The following is a 20193-nucleotide window of genomic DNA, read 5'->3' as shown; positions in this document are numbered from 1 at the left end:
TATTTGAAAATCTTAAGTACAATAAAATTAAGACACGTTCTAGGTAATAAAAGAGCAAACGATCTAATAAGAAAAGGAGCAACTAAAAAATCACAAGATGCATTTCAGAACAAGTAGCAAAATAAGCGTTTGGCATTTAACGTTTTATGGAAAACTGGCTAGATATAACACAAATGAAGAAGGAAATTAAAGGTAAAGGACTATAGTATATCCGTATTGTAGCACTTAGATAACTTCTTTATTTTTAAGATTTTGATGGTCAAACATCAACAAAATATTCCTCACGTTTGGACTAAATTTTCTCGAAAATAAAGACATAATTCAAAATTCCGTTACAATACGGAAATAGATTGAAGTTTTGATATTTCAGTTAAAAATAAATGTTTTGAATAAACAACCACATATTTGTAGGCCGATTCTTTCTACTTCGATTGAAACGAAGTAGTCACACTAGTTATTTCTAAATTTGGGATATTTGCAGAAGTGCATTTTTTGTCAAATGTATAAAAAGCACCTAGCATCAATTGTTCAAATTTAACCTGTACCGGCTATGTTTTTATGATAGCTGGCCAGAATTCATTCAAATAACTCTGTTTAGTATTAAACGTAGACGTTATGGAGCGTAGACATCTTAACAGAGACGAAATGCTAAGGGCCATGGGTATGCTCGAAGCTGGAATGTGCCAAATCGACGTAGCTAGAGCATTAAATACAACGTAAAGTGTAATATCGCGATTAAGTGCACGCTACCATGAAAGTGGTGATGTTGTTGAAAGGCACACAGGGCGACATCGCATTACTACCCCTCAGCAAGATCATTTTTTACAATTGAATGCTCGACGTCGACCAGAGCTACCAGTACAGCACCAGAGCATAGTTTAATTATTCAGGAAACACATAATGTAACCGTTAGTCCTGACACTGTTCGCAATAGATTAAGAGAGGTCAACTTAAGAAGCAGACTCCCCTGGAGAGCTCAACCCTTAACGAGAGGAAATCGAGAGGTACGATATTTGTGGGCTCAAGATCACGTTCAGTGGTCGAATGAACAATGGGCCAATGTTCTTTTCACGGATGAGTCACGCTTTGGAATTCATCCGGATTCGAGAAGGCTTAGGGTATGGAGAGAACCGGGAAATCTTATTCGGCTGGATCATGTTCAGGAAGTGCACCCTTATCAAGATGGAAGAGTTATGGTCTGGGGAGGAGTCCAGTTAGGGCCGAAAAACCGATCTCGTTTTTCTTGAAAGGTTTCTAACCGAAATCATGTGAATCAGACTCTGGCTGTATGAGGCCGTGCATTGTCATGCATGAGAATGAAGTTTCTCCCAAAATCATTGGCATATGGTAACACGACAGGCTCAAGAATTAAATCACGATACATATCGTGATTTAATTCGTACAGCCAGAGTGGTAAGTGAGTTTATCAATGCTCATCAATTAAACATCTTACCCTGGCCGGCACAATCTCCTGACCTCAACCCCATCGAGCACGTATGGGACGCGGTCCAAAGAAGAATTTTGACAATGGGTATGCCTCGTGAAACTCGTAGGGATCTGGTTCGGGCCGTGCATGCAGCGTGGCAGGCTGTACCTCAGGAAGAGATCGACAACCTGATCAGGAGCATGGAGAGACGATGTAGGGTTCTAATGAACAGTAGAGGAGGCCACACACTTTATTAAGTAAAAATGGTTTTATCTTTTTTTTTAATTCACAGTTTAGAATAAAAAAAAAATGTGTGTATTTTTTTGAATTCAATAGATATCAAGGTAAATTTGAAAAATTCGGTAAATTTCGCATTTTTATTTCCAATACGTCCTGTAAACTATTTGTTTATTTTAATTTTATTATATCAGAAATGCAAATAATAAAATTACTGACGATGCACAGTGCTTCGTCCCATGGACAAAAATCGAAAAAAAGTTAAAATTTACTAATATCTAAATATGTAATTTTATACTTATAGCAATGTTCAACCATCCTGTATATTATTTTTCATAAACAGCGTTTTTTGTTAGCAAATATTTTCACTAAAAATAAATTTTGCGATCGTTATCTTATCAGTGAAAAGAATAAAATTCATAGTAGTTCTGTATATTATGGAGTTAAACGGTACGTACTTAATTGAAAGCCACTATGGATATTGTTAAACACAAGGTATGTACTTTAAATTTATTTCTAAACAAGTTCGTGATTGTTTAGTTTTTATTTATTTTTTAAGATGATTCTTAAATGGGTATAAAAATTTTACGTTTTCAAACTTCAAAAAGGCATTTAAAAAAACATATCAAAACATATCGTATTTATTGAATATTTTTGTGCCTGAAAAAGCCCACTATGTTGGAGCGAAACGTCGCATAAAAAAAGTTTCCATCTTTCAATTTATTATAAAACCTCACACCCAAGAAAAGGAAAAAATAATATATGGATATTAAAGAGGTAACTATTAAGATCCGAACCCCTCATACCAACAAAAAGAACAGTAACAACGTGAAAAAGTAACATATTAGAAAATGATGTACAGAAATATCTTATATGTGAGGATACTTCATCTACCTGTGATTTGGATACTATAAATTTGGAAGATTCTGTCAGCAGTGATTCTTCTGAATCATAGTAGTACGATCTATGCATTTTTTTGTCCTAAAGTAAATTGATAGTATCTTAAGTTTTTTTAAATTAAATATAACATTAATATTTATTTTTCATTAAAGAAAAACATTTTTATCTTATATTAGGCTTATATTGTAGGAATCATGTTCTAATGTTATTTCAATTCTTTTTTATCACAGGGATTTATTTAATACTTACACCGTTTTCATACTATACATTATTATTTCCTTAGATGGAACACAGCTCCAACATTTTTATTCAAAAACGTGGGACTAAGAACATCATCATTTAGTACAATAGAGTACTCATCATTTGTGTCAAATAAACCTAGTTTGAATAAATTGCCTGCAATAAAAGAGTCCTCTAGAGCCATATGTTCGAAGCACTGTGCGATGGCTGGATAAAATTGTAATATCCCTAGACTTTTCCGGTGTGTGTGTATTCCCTTCGGCCCCAGATCCGCACCCGACCCCTGAGAGCAACCCGAAAGTACAGCGTAATATACTCTTAAATAATAATAAAAAAAAAAAGTTTCTGGCGTGTCGTCGATCGTGCAAACTGCTAATAGCGATCATGTTAACTGTCTTCGATCCTATAACAAGACGCTGGCATAAATTTCAAGACGTTATTCTCAGTTATCGGTAAATATTCGACCACCACTTTACGCCTGGGGTCTATACTCTTAATACGCTCGCGTATGCGAAGATATTTATATGTGGAGGGCATGCAGAAAATTGCCATCTTCATAAAGAACGACTTCTTGTTGCTCTCGGAGATCGCCGTGCGTCCGCGAATATATACATATGTATGCGCTGGGCTATAGAAACCGAGGATAGGCTTCTTGTATTTTATTTATTGGCACTAGATAAGACAAAGATGTCGCTTCAGTTTTGATTATATTTTCAATGTACGTATATTTAAAAGTGTGTAGAGTTACGTAAATACAATATATTAAAATTTTCATGTCTTTTATAATTCAATATATCGTCGGTTTACAATCAAATCACACTAAGTCCAATTATTTTAATTTTGATTTATTTATACCGGGTGTTGCATCGTCGGACTGGACATAGGAAATCCCATGTAAATTTTAATGGGGTCAATTATTGGCTTCCCTAATTATTTTAGAGAATAATTCTATTTAGGTTTATTGAAGAGCACTAAAACCCACATTCAAAAGAATAACGTTAGATATTTTTGATTAGCTCGTTTACGAGTTTTCGCCGATTTCTTTTAAAATATTTCTCCTTTCTTATGGCCCTGTATTTACTTATGAGCACCAGTCAAGGTAAAAGATAACTGTCAAATGAAGTTGTCATTTCAGAAATTTACCTATTTAGTGCTTTATTATTATTATTGAAAACTCGTTTCTACATCGGAAATCCTAAAGATGTATTTATAAAGACAAATTAATATGAATTAAAGTAAAATAAAATAATCAATTACAAGGTTAATTATAGTATTATTACAATATTCAATAACTTATTAATTTAGGTACTATTAAATTGTTAGAAATTTAGGATTTAAGAAGATGTTCAAATATTCCTCTATCGACTGCTAGACAATAACCCAGGCGATCATAAAATTCTCTTCTTACATTCGCTAGTTGGTAAACTGAAATTCTATTTCATTTGGCAGAAATAGCATTTTTTAACTCGTCTAGATTTGAGTATTTTTTATCCTTGTATATCCTGTTTTTTAAATGGCTTCAGAGAAATAAATCATTTGGCGAAATATCAGGAGACCTTGCTGGCCAATTTACTGTATGATTTAGGCCACTGTATGATTTAGGCCTAAAACTATTGTCTAAATATTCCCGTACAGCCAGGGTAATATGTGCCGGGCAGCCATCCATTTGGTACCAAACTTCCTGGTTTTCCCTAGCGGCATCATGTAAAGCAGGTAAAATATGATTTTCGAGTAGTTCCAAATAATATTCTGCATTTAAACTTCGCGTAAGAAATAATGGCCCGATAATATTGTGACCGAATATCCCTGCCCAAACATTTACTTTCTGTGGATATCGCGTCCTTGTTTCGACAAACCTGTGTTGGTTTTCTTTGTTCCAATATCGATAATTTTGAACATTGGGTTCATTATTTAAGGTAAACGTGCATTCGTCAGTGAAACATATGTTTTTTAAAAATTTCCTATCCGTGTTTGCTGTCTCCATCATATCAAAACAAAACGCCTGCCGTCGTATTTCGTCCCCATCTCGTAACTTTTGGTGCTTTTCATATTTGAAGTAATAGTATTTATGTCGTTTCAAAATTCGAAACGCTGCAGTGTGATCTATTCCTATTTCGTCCCCAAGTTTCTTTGTGCTGATCTTTCCATCGTTCTCTTCCACGCACAATAAAACTTCCAAGTCGGTATACAGCAAAAACCACATCTTGATATCTTCTTTCAAACCGAAGATATTAGCAAAATTATAATAAATACCAAAAAATAAGCTCTGAATTACCTTATTTTTACAATACGGTATCCGTAGCCCTCTTGATTATGCCCATTCTAACAAAAAATAAGATAAAAACAGTTAGTTGATTTTAAAATCGACGAAAGACCAGAATACCATAATACCAGATGTATTAATATCTAATAATTAAGATATTAATAACAGTGAACAAGAAACGATAATTCAAATTTTGAAAAAGCAGTCAAAAGATAAAAACGCTGCTAGACTATCAAAATGTTGATCTAATAACAATTTGGCGTTTATACTATTACGTCAAAAGCAACTTTTTTCCAAAGCACACTGTTATTAATATCATAATTATTAGATATTAATACATCTGGTATTATGGTATTCTGGTATTTCGTCGATTTTAAAATAAACTAACTGTTTCTATCTAATTTTTTTGTTAGAATGGGCATAAAGAAGAGGACTACTACTGATACCGTGTTGTAAAAATAAGGTAGGTAATTAAAGGCTTATTTTTACAATTTTGGGACAACAGAAGAATTAAATTAGCAAGAACGCAAAAGCCTATCTATATGTTTATATCAGTCTATAAATTCAAAAAAAAAAACACAAAATTTAGAACATTTGCCAAACTAATCTCGTAGTAAACTTAAACATTTTCAATAACAATAGGACAAAAGACCAAATTAACCTCAAACAAATAAAGAATTATCTTGAACATGGCATCAGCCACCGCACTCTATATCTCTGGGAGAAATAATGAGCGTTCTACTACGTCCACCCTGTATATTATCTTTATTAATATAGCGCTAATAGATTTCGTTTGCAGCGCTCGGGAAAAATATATGTGGCAGTTCGTTTAGCTCTCCCGCTAATTATCGGATAATTCAACGCTATTAAGAACATTGAGCTGCTAATTGGGAGCATATCTTTGGCCGATGATCGCGCTTAAAACAAGCAGGAATCCATAAAAGTACGAGGGGGATAATTGATATTAATTATTGGCAATTTGCCGAGATTGTTCTGTTGAGGTATCGCGTGGCGAGAGCCTGATATGTTTATAACTCGCATTATATAAACGTAATTAAGTTATTATATAATTTTCAAGAATATACGAACAGTTTCAGATTACGTGTTTTTTATTTATTTATTTATTTACTAGCGTGTACCCGCGACTTCGTTCCCGTCGAATTATCATGATTACTCAATGGTCATATTTTATGAAACACCCTGTATATATTTTTAAAAAATCTTAAAATATGTAAAAAAACAAAATAAAATATACGTGTTTAAGCGTTTTTTCGGAAACTTGCTACCCATTAAAAAACTTGCACACGTTTATTTCTGGGACACCCTGTATAGTCAGTTATAGTATGTCCTCTTGGCCACTAAACATAAGATTCTTGCTTTTCGACGATGATACAGGGGAGGGAGGGGTCAAAAGTGTTGTAAGTTGCTTTGAGAAAAGAATAGTACGGCTACCGACTTGGCATAAAATTTATTTAATTACATTTTATTCGTCCTGTATAATAATTGCTGCTGTCTCATTATTTAGAAAACACCTTGTATACTTTTATATATATCTCAATTCCCACGAGTTTAAACAGTTATTAAGAAAACAAGAATAAGCAAAACTTTTCCTTTTCTTTAACCACCATAATAACACGCGATTATTTTTAATAAAACGTTCTCCATCTCAGATACATCCTCTTTCAATCATCAATAATACTCTTTCCGTTCATAATATATATAAAAACATTTTTTTCCAACTCTAAGTACTCGTTACAGGGTACCTATCGCCTGTGTAAGATTGATTCAGTATCCTGTCAGGTGCTTTTCGAGATATACTCTTTATTTCACGCCGTATTATATTAATATTACTAATTACAAGACGTTTTACTAATAATTGTGACTATTTTTAGTGTTTCGATCTTGGAAAACTGCTTTTTAATTAAAGGAAACCACCTATTTGAATTAAGGAACATTAAACATATCCCAGCGAGTTCACTATTTCGTCAATAAGGCTTTCAACGTTCTGACCTTATGCAACCCAATAAACACAAAAAATTTAGAGCGCTTAAAGTGTGCTTTGAAATCACTGCCAGATTTTTATGACAGATTCAGTTTATTTAATTTTTTGCTTAATTACAGGTATGTTTTCGTAGTAATAGGGTTTAAAAAACTTTATTTTTTGTATGGATTTAATAATTTCCAGGTAAGTTTTCATTAAAAATGCCGTAGAAAACTATTTAAGCACAGTTTTAGGTATATATTAAGCGAAAATGAATTCAAATAATACAAACAGATTAAGTGAGTTTCTCGATAATTATTTTGAAGGTAGTGAACATAAGTTGAATTTAAGCAAACAATTGTCATTTTCAAATAGCAGCGTTCCTGAGAATAAGAAAAGTAATGCAGGTATGATGTATACACAGTGTCTCAATAATATTTTAATAAAAAAATACGTTTTAGAGAGTTCAGAAAGGAATAAAGCATGTAGTGAAAATCAATCCTCATCTGTAGATATTAAAAATTATACAGGTATAGTATTTATCTATAGAGTGTCTCAATAAAATGATTAAACGTTTTATTAACATTTTAGAAAGTTCTGAGAAAAATAAATCATCAGATTTGTTAAAAGGGATTGAAATTATTAGAGATGGTTTCAAGGAAAAGGATTTATTAAAAGGGCTAGAAATAACCAAAGAAGGGTTGCACAGAAAGGAACACATTAGCCACAAAAACACCAGTTTTGAGAAATATTTTGCCAATTTTGAAGGTAGTTTAAAAAAGGGTAAGTACAAAGTTCTATATTTAAAATAATCATTTTTTTGGAAATATATCGGGTATACAAGATTCTAATCCCACCGTTGGGATCTCAAAGGCAGTAATAAATACAGAGTGGCTCAAATTAGGACGAAGTTACGTGTCAATTTTTTTGTGTTTTTATTTTTATATGAGTTTAGTTTAATATTAGAAATAAGAATTATCATTGGGCTTATCGCCAGGCACCTTCGCCTTAATTTGACCCACTTGCTTGTATCATACGGTATTTAGTGCACTGCATAGTTGGGTTCCAATAGACAATTTTATATTTTATAATTTTATTTAATTTTAGTTAAGTTGTGCAGCCAAAATAAAATATCAAAAAAGTCAAATAGCAAACAAACAAATAGTTTAGATAGATATTTCAAGAAGAAAAAGATTATAGATCATAAACAGAAAGTTTTAAGTTTTAAAAATAACACACAAGTAAAGTCTAAACAATATTTTGATTTTAAAAATGTTAGAAATAATTCTGAAAGTCATTTTGGACTAACGGGAATAAAAAATGAGCCACTGGGTGACATTAGATTTAATACGAAAGAAAATATAATCATAAACACGCAAAATAAGATAGATAACACAAAAAGCAACAAAAATATAAGGGAAAATATTTTTAATAAAAAGTCTATAGATCAGAACAGAAAAATTTCTGAAAATATAAATAGTGAGATCGTTTTTTCAAGTAGATCTTCTATTTTTGAAGATAATAAAAATAAAACAAATGTAAAAATGAGGGAAGAACAGGATAAATCATATAGTAACTCATTTCTTGAAGTACTTCAAGCCAGACAAATAGGGCGTTATAAAAATATAAATACTAATAAAGAAAATGAAGAAAAAACTATATTATTTAATAAAGAACCTATTTTTATGAATACAGAAACTGATAATTCAGAAACATTTTTAAAGTCGATTAAAAACATTGACTCTGTTATCACCAACCTTAAATCAAACCAAACAAAAAAATTGGATGCAGACAGTCAAAACATATACAGAAAAAATGTTGTTCAATCAGAAAAAATATTGAGTCACACACAAAGTTTTTTGAAAGAAACGAAAAATGATGATGCATCTAATAGTAGTTCTTCTAAGATTGTAAAGAATATTGGTTTTGATACGAATATTAGCAGTAAAATTGAAAATATGGAAGATAATTCTAACAAAAATTCTAGTAAGGAATTTTTTGAGCCACAATCGAGAAGCTCGTTTGTTTATAATGATTATTCACAAAGAATGCTAAGAAAAAAACATTCTGAAATGCATCCCACAAACACCAATCCAAGCCAAACTAAGAAAAATTATGAAAATAGTGATAAAATATGCAAGAAAAATAATGTTGAATCAGAAAAAATATTGAGTCATTCACAACATTTTTTAAAAGAAACGAAAAATGATGGTGCATCTAATAGTAGTTCTAAAATTCTAAGAAATATTGGATTTGATAAGAATATTAGTCATAAAATAGAAATTCATGGAAATATTGAAGCTAATTCTAACAGAAATTCTGAAAAAAATGTTGTGTCTAGTGAAGGATTTTTTGAACCCAACTCTATAGACTCCTTTGTTTATATGGATTATTTACAAAAGATATTGAGTGAAAATTATTCTGAAATGCATCCACCAATTTTGGAAAGCCAGAAATATGAGGTTGGTAACAAAAAACAGCCAGAAAACTCTGTAAAAATAGGATTTTCTGAAATTACATCATTTGGTGTATCAGAAAAACTCAATAAATATGAAACTAGTAAAAGAAAGCTATCTAGTTTTAGTGAACCATTGTCACTGGATACACCTACATCTTTAAAACGATCTACTGTCTTGAATTCTTCAAATTATGAAAATCTTTTACTTAATAATTCTCAAAAATTAGCAGAAAGGAATATTTCTAGAATTACTAAACATCCTGGTGAAGTTTTGACCAAAAAGGCTTCTGAAAGATATGATTGGTCTAAATTTAAATTTGATGTTCAGAAAATAACAAAGAATGTCGAAGAAATTCCAGATAAAAACAGTACAAATATAAGTAAATATACAATTAGTAATAATAGATTGGCAGAAGAAATTGTACCAGAAACTAAGCAATTAAAAGAAGAAAGCAAAAAGTTTCAAAACAAAAACACAAAGCTTGAAAGAGATGAAAAAGAAAATAACGACAAAACTAAAAATTTAAAAGAAAGACTAAAAGAATTTGCGGGTTTACAGTCAAGTTCAATGACAAATCTTAACAGTCAACTGCTTGATACAGCATCAACTCAAGGTAGAGACAAAATTAATCATTTAAGAAACCAAAACCAAGATGAAGCTCAAGAATTGGCCAGAAAATCAAAAGCAGTTGAATCTTTTAAACCAAAACTTGAAAACGATGGTAAATATATCAGAAACCTTATGGTTTTGTCTTCAGGGGAGAATCCAATACAATCTAATGGTACAAGTAAAAATAAAAAACTTAATATTGAAAAAAATAATCGCACAAAAACATTAAAAAAGTTTGAAGATTTTCATTATAGCCAAAAAATGCTTCATAGCAACGACAGATCCAAAAACCTTAATGTTTTCAGTATTCCTACTACAAATAATGACGATATTAATGCAAAAAGCAGAGATTATATTTATGAACTTATTCAAGAAAATAATAAACTAAATGAAATGGTGAAAGATATACTAAAATCAGATTTACCCTGGGATGTAGAAAGAATAAATAATTTCCTGACCCATGACGGGGTTAATACAAGCTGCAATAATAAAATTCGTACATCTGAAACAAAGTTTGAACATCAGAAAGTTAAAAATTCGAAAAATGTTTCTTTGTTATCAGCGAATGAAAATATTACTGGAAATTTTGATGTTTTGGCAAGCTTAAATACAGTTTGTGATGGTGACATCCTCAATAGTGAAAGTATTTGTGAAAACTCACAGCTTTTAACCCAAACTGAGAATGCTGATATAAAAAATAAAGACAAAATAACAACGTTTAAGTATTGTAATATTACTGAAGATAGTGTTTTGTATAAAGATAATTTGTTGAAAAGCCTTGTAGAAGATCAAAATGAAATTTTATTATCACCAATTGGCAGAAATAACGATGGTGATAGATCGATAAAATTTACTTCCTGTGCATACATAAAAAGGTAAGATATATTGTTTAGATCAGAGATATAGAGATGTAGACCAAGTCTAGCTTAGGGCTATAGGGGGATGTCAAAAAGAAATAGTGATTATGATTTTTTTTTCAAATGTTTGTTTTAGATACAGAAAGGGACATATGAAAATATTCAAGGTGAAAAACAGACTGAAAAAAGATAAGAAATCAACCAAAAAGAAAATTAAAGAGAATCAGAAAATATTTGAGTATTTATCTCAGTTTAGTCAAGAGAGTGGCGTGATATCATCTGAATCTAGTGGCCAAGATGAATTTGAATGCACACCAACTTCTTACAAAACAGGTACCTACAGGGTGTCCCAAGCTGAGCGTGTGTCTTTTTAATAATAATAATAAAGCACTAAATAGATAAATTTCTGAAATGACAACTTCATTTGACAGTTATCTTTTACCTTGACTGGTGCTCATAAGTAAATACAGGGCCATAAGAAAGGAGAAATATTTAAAAAGAAATCGGCGATAACTCGTAAAATAGCATACTGATGTAAATAAACCGCACCTTTGTACCTTAACTCAAAAACGAAAAACCCCGTAAAACACACAAAAAATTGAACACCCCGTACATTGGTAAACATTAAAAACATACAACTGTCTCTCAATTTTGTATTTCTTGGTCAATTAAAATATATATTTTAATTAAGTAATATTATTAAAAGTTATAAGATAACTAGGTATATTGATATATTAGAATTTTAAAGAATTTGTTTTTTTTTCTCTCTAGATGACAGCAAATCCGATGTCTTATCTACCGGATCAGGCAAATTATCGGAAGCCGAACAACTTCTTAGGCAAGGCATTAATAAATTATCAAAGGATAAATCTCTGTTGTTCTCGAAATTAGAAGACGAGATTCCCAAAGATCCCAATCCCGAAGATATTATCAGATCAATTAAAGATATTTTAGGGGATGTTTTGAATGACTTTGAAAAGGGTAATAATCCCCATTTCGTTATGCCCAGGGAGCACATTTCGAATTGTATTTTTAAGGACGGAAGGTATAGTATAACATTTATACAGGGTGGGTCTTACTGTATATGCAAATTTTTATTTTTATGCAAATAAAAAAAACTGTATTTTTACAAGAGGAAAATCTTTTTTATTGTCGACATTTCATGAAAAATGCATTCTTTCAAATGGTTAATGCCATTTATACTTTACCATATCAAAAGTCCTAAAAATCATAAAACAAACAAAATTGTTTATGAAGAACCCAAGCAGCATTTGGACGTCGGGACAACGTTGTGTCACGCGACCAAACGTCGGGGCGCAACGTCGGCACAACCTCGTGCCAACCCTAGTCTGTGCACTAGTTTGGAGAATAATTTTTGGGTCGAAACGACGTTGGATACCGACGTTGGCTAGCAGCCTAATTTAGTACAAACTGCAACGTTGTTTAAAATCCTAATTCACAGAAATACAAAACTAATATGGCGTCTAAGTCGCGTTTTATCCTAAATTGGGATAATTATAGTAAAAATATTATTTTTATGATTTAGTTAGAGACATATGTCAGATGGCAGTGAAGGAAAACAAAACAAAAGTATTTAAGTTGGAGGATGTTTGAAGATCATAATTATTGAAACCCTTTAACCGACTCTGTAACTCGTTACCCAAGGTAAAACAGTTAAACGCAAACAACTTTATTGATAAATGTATTGTTTCTACTTTGAAAAATACTAATGGGCCTTAAAATTAGAGAAGTTTTAAAATTTTCTTGAATTTTTTTTTAGTAAAATGAGAATAATTTATTCGCAGCCGAAAAAATTGTTTCCGCGTGTTTTTTAGGGTCAAATATTTCAAGTTAATGTATTCAAAAAAAGCAGGAATTGCTATTTTAGGAACGAAACATTTTCTTATTTAACAACATGGCGGCTTTCACTTTGTTATTTTGGAGATTAAGATGGAGTAGTTCGAGTAGTCGCATACTGGACTAATAAAGTCGCAGTTCGGCCTTAACAGGTAGTACACTAGTCGCAAGATTGCCTAATTTAGTCATCCTAGAGTCTAGCTTGTGCCGCCCTCTATAATCTAAATAAACGAGGGAGTAGATAAACTATCGGTAATATATGTCGATGTATATTTAAATTTAGTTTTATATGTATCTTTCCTATGTCCCATTTTAATTAAGTTTTTTTTTATAAAAACAAAAACAGCACTGAACTGTCTGACTGAACAGAACAATGAAGTGAAAATTTAAGATTTAAGGTTATGGTTCAATACAGTTGCAAAAAAGTAGTGACTCGACGTCCTACCAACGTAAGAATAAGGAAATCTAAACAACGTTGGAATTAGTAAAACAGACGACGTTTGCATAACGTTGGAATAGGTCCTGAAACTGACGTCGGAAAACTCTATATTGTCCAACGTTGTAACTACGTTGTCCGAATCACTTAAAGATCACTTAAGCAAAAAAGGTTACAAGACAACGTTTATTCGACGTCGCAGAAGCTTCTACTTTCCTGTAGTACTAGTCGAACGTCGGCACAACGTTATAAAAACGTTTAAATTTATTTTAATACCCAAGGTAGGGAGCTAACTATTTTTTGTAACTAATCCAACGTTGTGTTTAGTAAACATGTGGTCGCAAGTCGTGAAAATGCTACTTGGGAATGCATTTTTCTCAAAATGAATGCTATTTTTCTTACAGGTATCAAATGAGAGATAATCCAGTCAATGCCACAGTCTCGTATGGCCTACCTCGTAGTCAAACTAAATTTAACATCATACTTTTTCTTTTAAGAAAGATTAAACATCTGCTTGAAACGAACACCAAGTTAACCAAAAGGTACCTGCTTACTTAAAAAAAATATAGAATAAAATTTTTTATTAAAAAATTTTAATTCCTCTAATAATCTTTAGAGAAATATATTATCAACTAAAGACATTAATACAAAAACAAGAGTATACTGACCGTGCTTTGAAAGATATCAGTAGAATGTTGAACGTTGGATTGTGGTCTTTAAACGTCACAGCTCAAAAAGGTTTGGTTTACGGTGATTTGAAGTTGATCATGAAGGATGGTGAAATAGTTAATTGTAATGTACCAGGTAATTTATTTATTAATAATATCAAGTATTTTTTTTTATTAAAAATTAGCCTGTATTCGCGACTTCGTTCGCGTCGAATTAATCATTTGTAATGGTGATGATAAAGCAAAGCAAGAATTTCCATTAACATACAAACTGGATAAAATTTTCTCACATTTATGTCAGCATGAGAAAAAACAATATGGCGATATTATTATATAACTTCGAGGGGTAGTTACATCTCGTTGGAATTTGACTTTCGAAAAATCCGTTTGCCAAAAACAAGCCTTTTACGTCAAGCAGTTTAAGCAGAATCGTGGTTAATCAATTACCCAATTTTTTGGAACACCTTGTATGATTTTTTAAAAAACTTCAAAATATGTAAAAACCCAAAATAAATTATGCGTTTTCCCGAAAGACTAACCGTTTTTTAAATAACAAATATTGTAATATTTGAGGGGCGTTTTCACCCTCTTGGAATTTGAGATTCGTGAAACCCCTCCTTATCGAACCTCTACACTCCACAGGCAATCCGTTTGCCAAAAATCAACTTTAAACGTCAAGCAGTTTAAGCAGAATCGTGATTACTCAATGGTCATGTTTTATGAAACACCCTGTATAAATTTTTAAAAAATCTTAAAATATGTAAAACAACTAAAGAAAATATACGTGTTTAAGAGTTTTTCCGAAAAACTCACCGGTTTTTAAATAAAACATATTTCAATATTTGAGGGGTGGTTTCACCCCCTTAGATTTCGACTTTCGAAAAATCCCTTCTTATCGAACCTCTACACCCTAAAGTCAATCCGTTTTCCAAAAATCAGTTTTTTACGTCAAGCGCTTTAAGCAGGATCGTGATTAATCAATGACTAGATTTTTCGAAACACCCTGTATACATTTTTAAAAAATCTTAAAATATGTAAAAAAACAAAATAAAATATACGTGTTTAAGCGTTTTTTCGGAAACTTGACCGTTTTTTAAATAAAAAAATATTGTAATATTTGAGAGGTGGTTTCACCCTCTTGGCACTGGAATTTCAAAAATCCCTTCTTATCGAACCTTTAGACCTTAAAATCAACCTGTATGCCAAAATTGAGCTTCTTACGTTGAGTGGTTTGAGCAAAATCGTGATTAATCAGTGAGTCAGTCACTTATGGATTTTATATATTAGTATAGATTACAAATTTATAAAAAATTATAAAAAATTACAAAACAGTGTATTTACATTTGGTTTGTATATTTTGGCTCAAAACAAATAAATATGTTCTGTTATATTTAGGAACTTCCATACCTCAGAACACTTTGGAAATCTCAGAAATCCAATCTTCGGCCTATTTCATTTTGGTTGTCGAAAAAGAATCGATTTTTCATAAATTACTGGAAGAAAATTTACCCAATAAGTTGACGAGACCCTTTATATTAATATCTGTAAGTTTTTAACGTGCTAATTGTCTGTGTTTTTATTATTTACATAGCGGTCTTTAAAAATAGTTTGTTTGTTTTTGTATATTAATAATAAAAAAACAGTTGTTTTTAATTTGTTCTAGGGTAAAGGTTTTCCAGATTTAAACACACAATTGTTCCTTAAAAAACTCTGGATGGTTATGTATGTTCCAGTGTTTATTTTAGTCGATGCCGATCCTGACGGAATTGCAATCATGTTGAATTACAGATTTGGTTCCATTGTAAGTAATTCTCTAAAAAATAAATATATACAGGGTGTCAAAAAACTTATGCTCGTGTTCCAGGATCTTATTATATAGTCTGTGAAACGAATAACTTTGAATTTGACAGTTCCCGCGGTCTTTTCTAGTGTTAATTTTATTAGGTTAGCAAATTGCAGCCATACTGATGCCGTCTCTAATAGAACAGCCCCGGAGCGAGATTTATGACGTCACGCTAGTTAGATACTACGGATTAATTATGTTGTAGAATGATGAAAAACATAATTATTCCTCGTATATGTAATTTTTAGGATTATATTCGACACTATTTTTTTCATATGACACTGATGAAGGCTATAAACGTTAGCTATAACAAAAAATTTTAGAATAATTTTACATATAAAATGACAGCGATTTTTATTTCATAGCCATCGCTGACGCCTTTTTTTCTATGATATTGTATTATTTGCAAATATAATTTTTCAAACATTGATGCTTGCAAAATATACATATAAATTTTGTGAATGCAAATAATAATACATCATTATTAGTAGATATTGAATATTTTTGTTAAATTAGATCGATTTTCAAAAACCAAAATTTAAAATATATTTTACATATTACCCATTATCTTATGTACCTATTCATTATTTGTATATTGTAAAACATTTGATGCATTTGTATGGTTCATAGTTTATTTGTCAAAGTATTTATTACTATAAATAGGTATATATATTGTATTTATTAACTGTATATTATGTATATTTCATGTAAACTATATCATTTTTAAAATACAAACCAAAAATACGAGGAATAATTATGTTTTCCGTGTATTCTACAACATATTTATTAATCCGTGGTATCTAACTAGCGTGACGTCATACATCTCGGTCTGAGGCTGTTCTATTAGAGACGGCATTGGTCTGATATTTAGAAATGTCAAAGGCTGATGACATTTTATTTTTGTCAATTATGACATTTTGCGTTGATTTTTGCAAGAAGAGGAAGAACTGCCACCTGTTTTATTATTTTCCTTTTCTATTTTACGAAAGTAAAAAGAGTTACCTATCTGATTCGATCAGGCACTCATTTTAAAGAATATCAGTAACTTTTTGGATAGAGGGCTTTTATATTTGCCATGTTGGTAAAAAATAACGGTCAAAATTCAAAGTTATTCATTTTATAGACTATACTACCTGTTAAAATACTAGTACTTATTCAAGAGACATTCTGTATATTATTTCTGTAAAAAGTAATTTTTTTTCATTATATCACATGGTTCCGATTTTTCTTGTGCCTTAAGTGTCATAAGTGTTTACAAATTATTGAGTTCATAGAATCTTTTTTTTAGGCAAACGCCCATGTTTCCGAATTTCTAACCATACCAAAAGCAAAATGGATGGGTGTATTTCCATCGGACATAAATAAATTTTCTTTTGCCACTGAGAAACTCACTCAGAGAGAAATCAGTAAAGTCAAACGATTGCTGACTTCGGACTGTGTCAAAGGAAACGAAGAAATAGTAAGGCAACTGGAAATTCTTTTGGAAAATAACGTGAAATGTGGTATAGAGAGCTTGCTCAAGTCTGAATTGTTTTTGAGCAATTTCTATCTGAGCTGGAAAGTCCATTCTAATGATCTGATTTGATATGCTGTGAAGGTTTTATGTATGATAGAGAATATATTTTATTTTTGATAAATATATTTAGAAGAACGTATTTTTATTACAGGTTTTAAATGCCTAGCAAATAATTAAATGCTGTCTTTTAATTTTAATGTGGGACACCCTGTTTATTGTGGGACACCCTGTACCTAATCTGAAAGTAGAAAAATATCGGATTTATAAAAAATAAATTCTTTATTTTTATTAAGAAATATCGACACAAATCAATCAAATCTATCTCCGGAACCCACCCCATACATCTTACACATATTCTCAATAGGTTGCTTGGTCTCCAAACTGTAAGCTGGATCATGAACATCTTCCCTATTAACAACACTATCCACGATAGTTTTGTCTTCTTCGTTCAAATCTGCTTTAGATAAATCATGAAAAGCATACTCACTTCCATCAGTATCTTCATCAAAGTAAGCTGGAGGAATGTCCAAGATTGCCAGTCTTTCCTTGCTACATTTGGTCAAATTTGTCAAACTTTTATTATTGGTACAAGATTCAACACTCTTTTTAAAAGGTAATGCTAGTAGAGATGAAGAATAAGGCCTGTTAATTCTGTTAGTGAAATTTTTCGATTTATAAATCAACTTCAGTGACGTGCTGCTGGGAAAACTCTTTGAGTTCATTGCCGTGTACAAGATGCTATGAGAACTTTTAGTTAAATCGATGACAGGGATGTTATCGCAATTCGGATAAGTTTTAACGTAGATAACTGAACTTTCTGATGGTATTCTCTGAAGATGTGGCTGTATTTTCCTCAAATCCACTCTGCTCGACTCATATTCAGCATATTCGTTCAAATATCTATTCGATTTTTGCTTAGGCTGTCTGCCTTTCTTCATTTTCTTATTTTTCGGCGAGTTGAAATTGTCCTTTTCGTATTTTCTTTTCTGTCCTTTGGCGTAAGACTTTTTTGGGGCTTTAGGAAAGGCTTTTTTAGATGTCTAGAAGATAAGTAAAGGTTATTTTTTAAAATAGTAGGACAAAATTATCGCGTACCTACCACTTTGTTCATTTTAATCAGATAAAGAACTTTTTTAAACTGACACGATGATTTTTATAACACTCTAATTAGGTATTTTGACGCTGTCATTAAAATAAAATGACTTAATGTCTAATTGTAGCGTTTCCATGACGACACTGGCAAGTATGAGGTGTTGATTTTTATTAACAAAACCAAATAACAATAATTAATGTGAATAAAAATTTGAATTTTGTGGATGAAAATAATAGACAGATATCATATCATTAACGATGTATTGTAAACTTCATTTCGTTTATTTTCATATTTTAATAAATATTACAAAAACGAAAACATTTAACATTTCATAATATATCTAACGTAGCTGAAGTCTTAAAAATTAGATTTTAACATTAGTTGGTGTTCCGTACGTTATTATTACTTAACATTGATGATATACAACAGTTATAGTGTTATTTTTTATTAGGCAATAATAATTTTCAGTTATATTTTCCCAAACATAACACGAACAAAAATCGTATCTACAATAATTCACAACCGAACGCTCTGAAGCTTTTGTTTAATTTATGTGTATAAATAAATTTGAAAAATCATCAACAATATAATACAGGGGTTTTCAAAACTAACTAGTTTTACTATGTCAGCTACAGACAAAAACAGACAGAGACAAACAGAGACAGACATACAGACTTTCTACCTTTCTTCATTTTCTTGATTTTCGGTGAGTTGAAGCTGTCGTCGTATTTTCTTTTCTGTCCTTTGACGTACACAGACAGACAGACAGACAGGCAGAAACGATTTTGACTAAAACAATTTTTGTCTCTTTCCATATAAAATTACTCTTTTTTACCCTATATTATTTTAGATAATATTTCAAGTTTATTTATTCTTAAATTTATTTATTTTAATAAATAAACAACCGAACTGCTTCAACATACCTACTAAAGAAGAAATTTGTATAATAATACAATTAAATATTTATTAAAAATTCAGGAAGACTGACTCTCACGAAAGGATAACATTTGAAAACATATATATCTTTTAGTAACATCTAAGATTCATTTTTTTATCCTTAAACCTAGAAATCTGTTAATACATATGTATAAGGTATATGTAAAAAAGCCTTGCTTAATATTTATTAAACTATTTTTTCATTTTTTTTTAGTTAACACTTAAGTCAGATTGTCTGTCTTGCTTTTTAGCATATAGCGTCTACTTAAAAATGTCTATAGAAAAAAGAAATAATTTTTGACCATCTCTAATGTAATGTTTAGAAAACAAGACACAAATTCGTACAAAACATTTTTTTTTAATTTTAACTTTATCTGAGACATTTTTTTTTGGAATAAAATGATACCACTACTGGTTTCCATTCCTAAGTATACAGGGTGGCGCCTCTTACGAGTCTCTTACGCATCTTACTCGTCATTTACATTATTTAGTTTGGCTGTGATAATATTACTGACTCTGGAATGATTATATGAATTTAAAAATAAAATGTTTTAATAAAATATTTCTGAAAAAAAAATTTAGAGATGGTCAAACAATTTTTTGATTTAAGGTTCACAACCATATTATTGATTATTTTAGTTAGAAGCTCAAAAAAATCACCGAAAAAACATTTTTATTTATATTTAATTGACGTATTTCTTCATTTTTTTTTTCATTTAATTTTATTTCTGTACTAATATTAATTAACAAAGATTTAGAGAAGAGTGTAACAATTATATAATTCTATATATTACAAAAAGTGGTTTTAGAAATACAAAATATGTCCCTGCCTAAGACCTACAGTTTGTTCAACGCCAAGATGCACCAAAGGC

General features: G+C 30.9%; 2 protein-coding genes across 5 annotated transcripts; one reads left to right on the top strand and one right to left on the bottom strand.

Annotated features, from left to right (window-relative positions):
• Positions 1–2082: 2082 nt before the first annotated feature.
• On the top strand, positions 2083–17470 carry LOC115886383 (uncharacterized protein PF11_0213). 3 transcript variants are annotated; one of them, XM_030905499.1, is made up of 13 exons: positions 2083–2158; positions 6959–7251; positions 7302–7454; positions 7509–7577; positions 7639–7830; positions 8155–10990; positions 11109–11305; positions 11744–12017; positions 13670–13807; positions 13882–14069; positions 15329–15477; positions 15597–15734; positions 17065–17470. In XM_030905499.1, exons 3-13 carry the CDS (start codon positions 7319–7321, stop codon positions 17359–17361), a joined length of 4614 nt encoding a protein of 1537 aa, XP_030761359.1. In that variant the 5' UTR covers positions 2083–2158; positions 6959–7251; positions 7302–7318; the 3' UTR covers positions 17362–17470. The 3 variants fall into 3 exon arrangements, with proteins under 3 accessions (XP_030761359.1, XP_030761361.1, XP_030761362.1); XM_030905501.1 differs by lacking the exon at positions 2083–2158 and adding an exon at positions 6852–6899; XM_030905502.1 differs by lacking the exon at positions 2083–2158 and having other exon boundaries at positions 6893–7251.
• Positions 17471–17550: 80 nt separating this feature from the next.
• On the bottom strand, positions 17551–18506 carry LOC115886384. 2 transcript variants are annotated; one of them, XM_030905504.1, is made up of 2 exons: positions 18388–18495; positions 17551–18332 (listed from the first exon to the last, which is right to left on the bottom strand). In XM_030905504.1, exon 2 carries the CDS (start codon positions 18228–18230, stop codon positions 17601–17603), a length of 630 nt encoding a protein of 209 aa, XP_030761364.1. In that variant the 5' UTR covers positions 18231–18332; positions 18388–18495; the 3' UTR covers positions 17551–17600. The 2 variants fall into 2 exon arrangements, with proteins under 2 accessions (XP_030761364.1, XP_030761363.1); XM_030905503.1 differs by having other exon boundaries at positions 17558–18332; positions 18392–18506.
• Between the last annotated feature and the right edge of the window lie 1687 nt (positions 18507–20193).

Source organism: Sitophilus oryzae, unplaced genomic scaffold, assembly GCF_002938485.1.
Source record: "Sitophilus oryzae breed Bouriz unplaced genomic scaffold, Soryzae_2.0 scaffold_488_pilon_pilon, whole genome shotgun sequence".
Classification (NCBI taxonomy): Eukaryota; Metazoa; Arthropoda; class Insecta; order Coleoptera; family Curculionidae; genus Sitophilus; species Sitophilus oryzae.
Note: the sequence above shows the minus strand (reverse complement) of the source record. Positions and strands in the feature narration are given on the sequence as shown.

Excerpts from the sequence above, each read along its gene's own strand:
- LOC115886383 (XM_030905499.1), top strand. The coding sequence starts at position 7,319 with ATGAATTCAAATAATACAAACAGATTAAGTGAGTTTCTCGATAATTAT. Across the intron at positions 10,991-11,108 it reads TCCTGTGCATACATAAAAAG|ATACAGAAAGGGACATATGA; the intron begins GTAAGATATATT and ends TGTTTGTTTTAG. Across the intron at positions 15,735-17,064 it reads ATTACAGATTTGGTTCCATT|GCAAACGCCCATGTTTCCGA; the intron begins GTAAGTAATTCT and ends TCTTTTTTTTAG.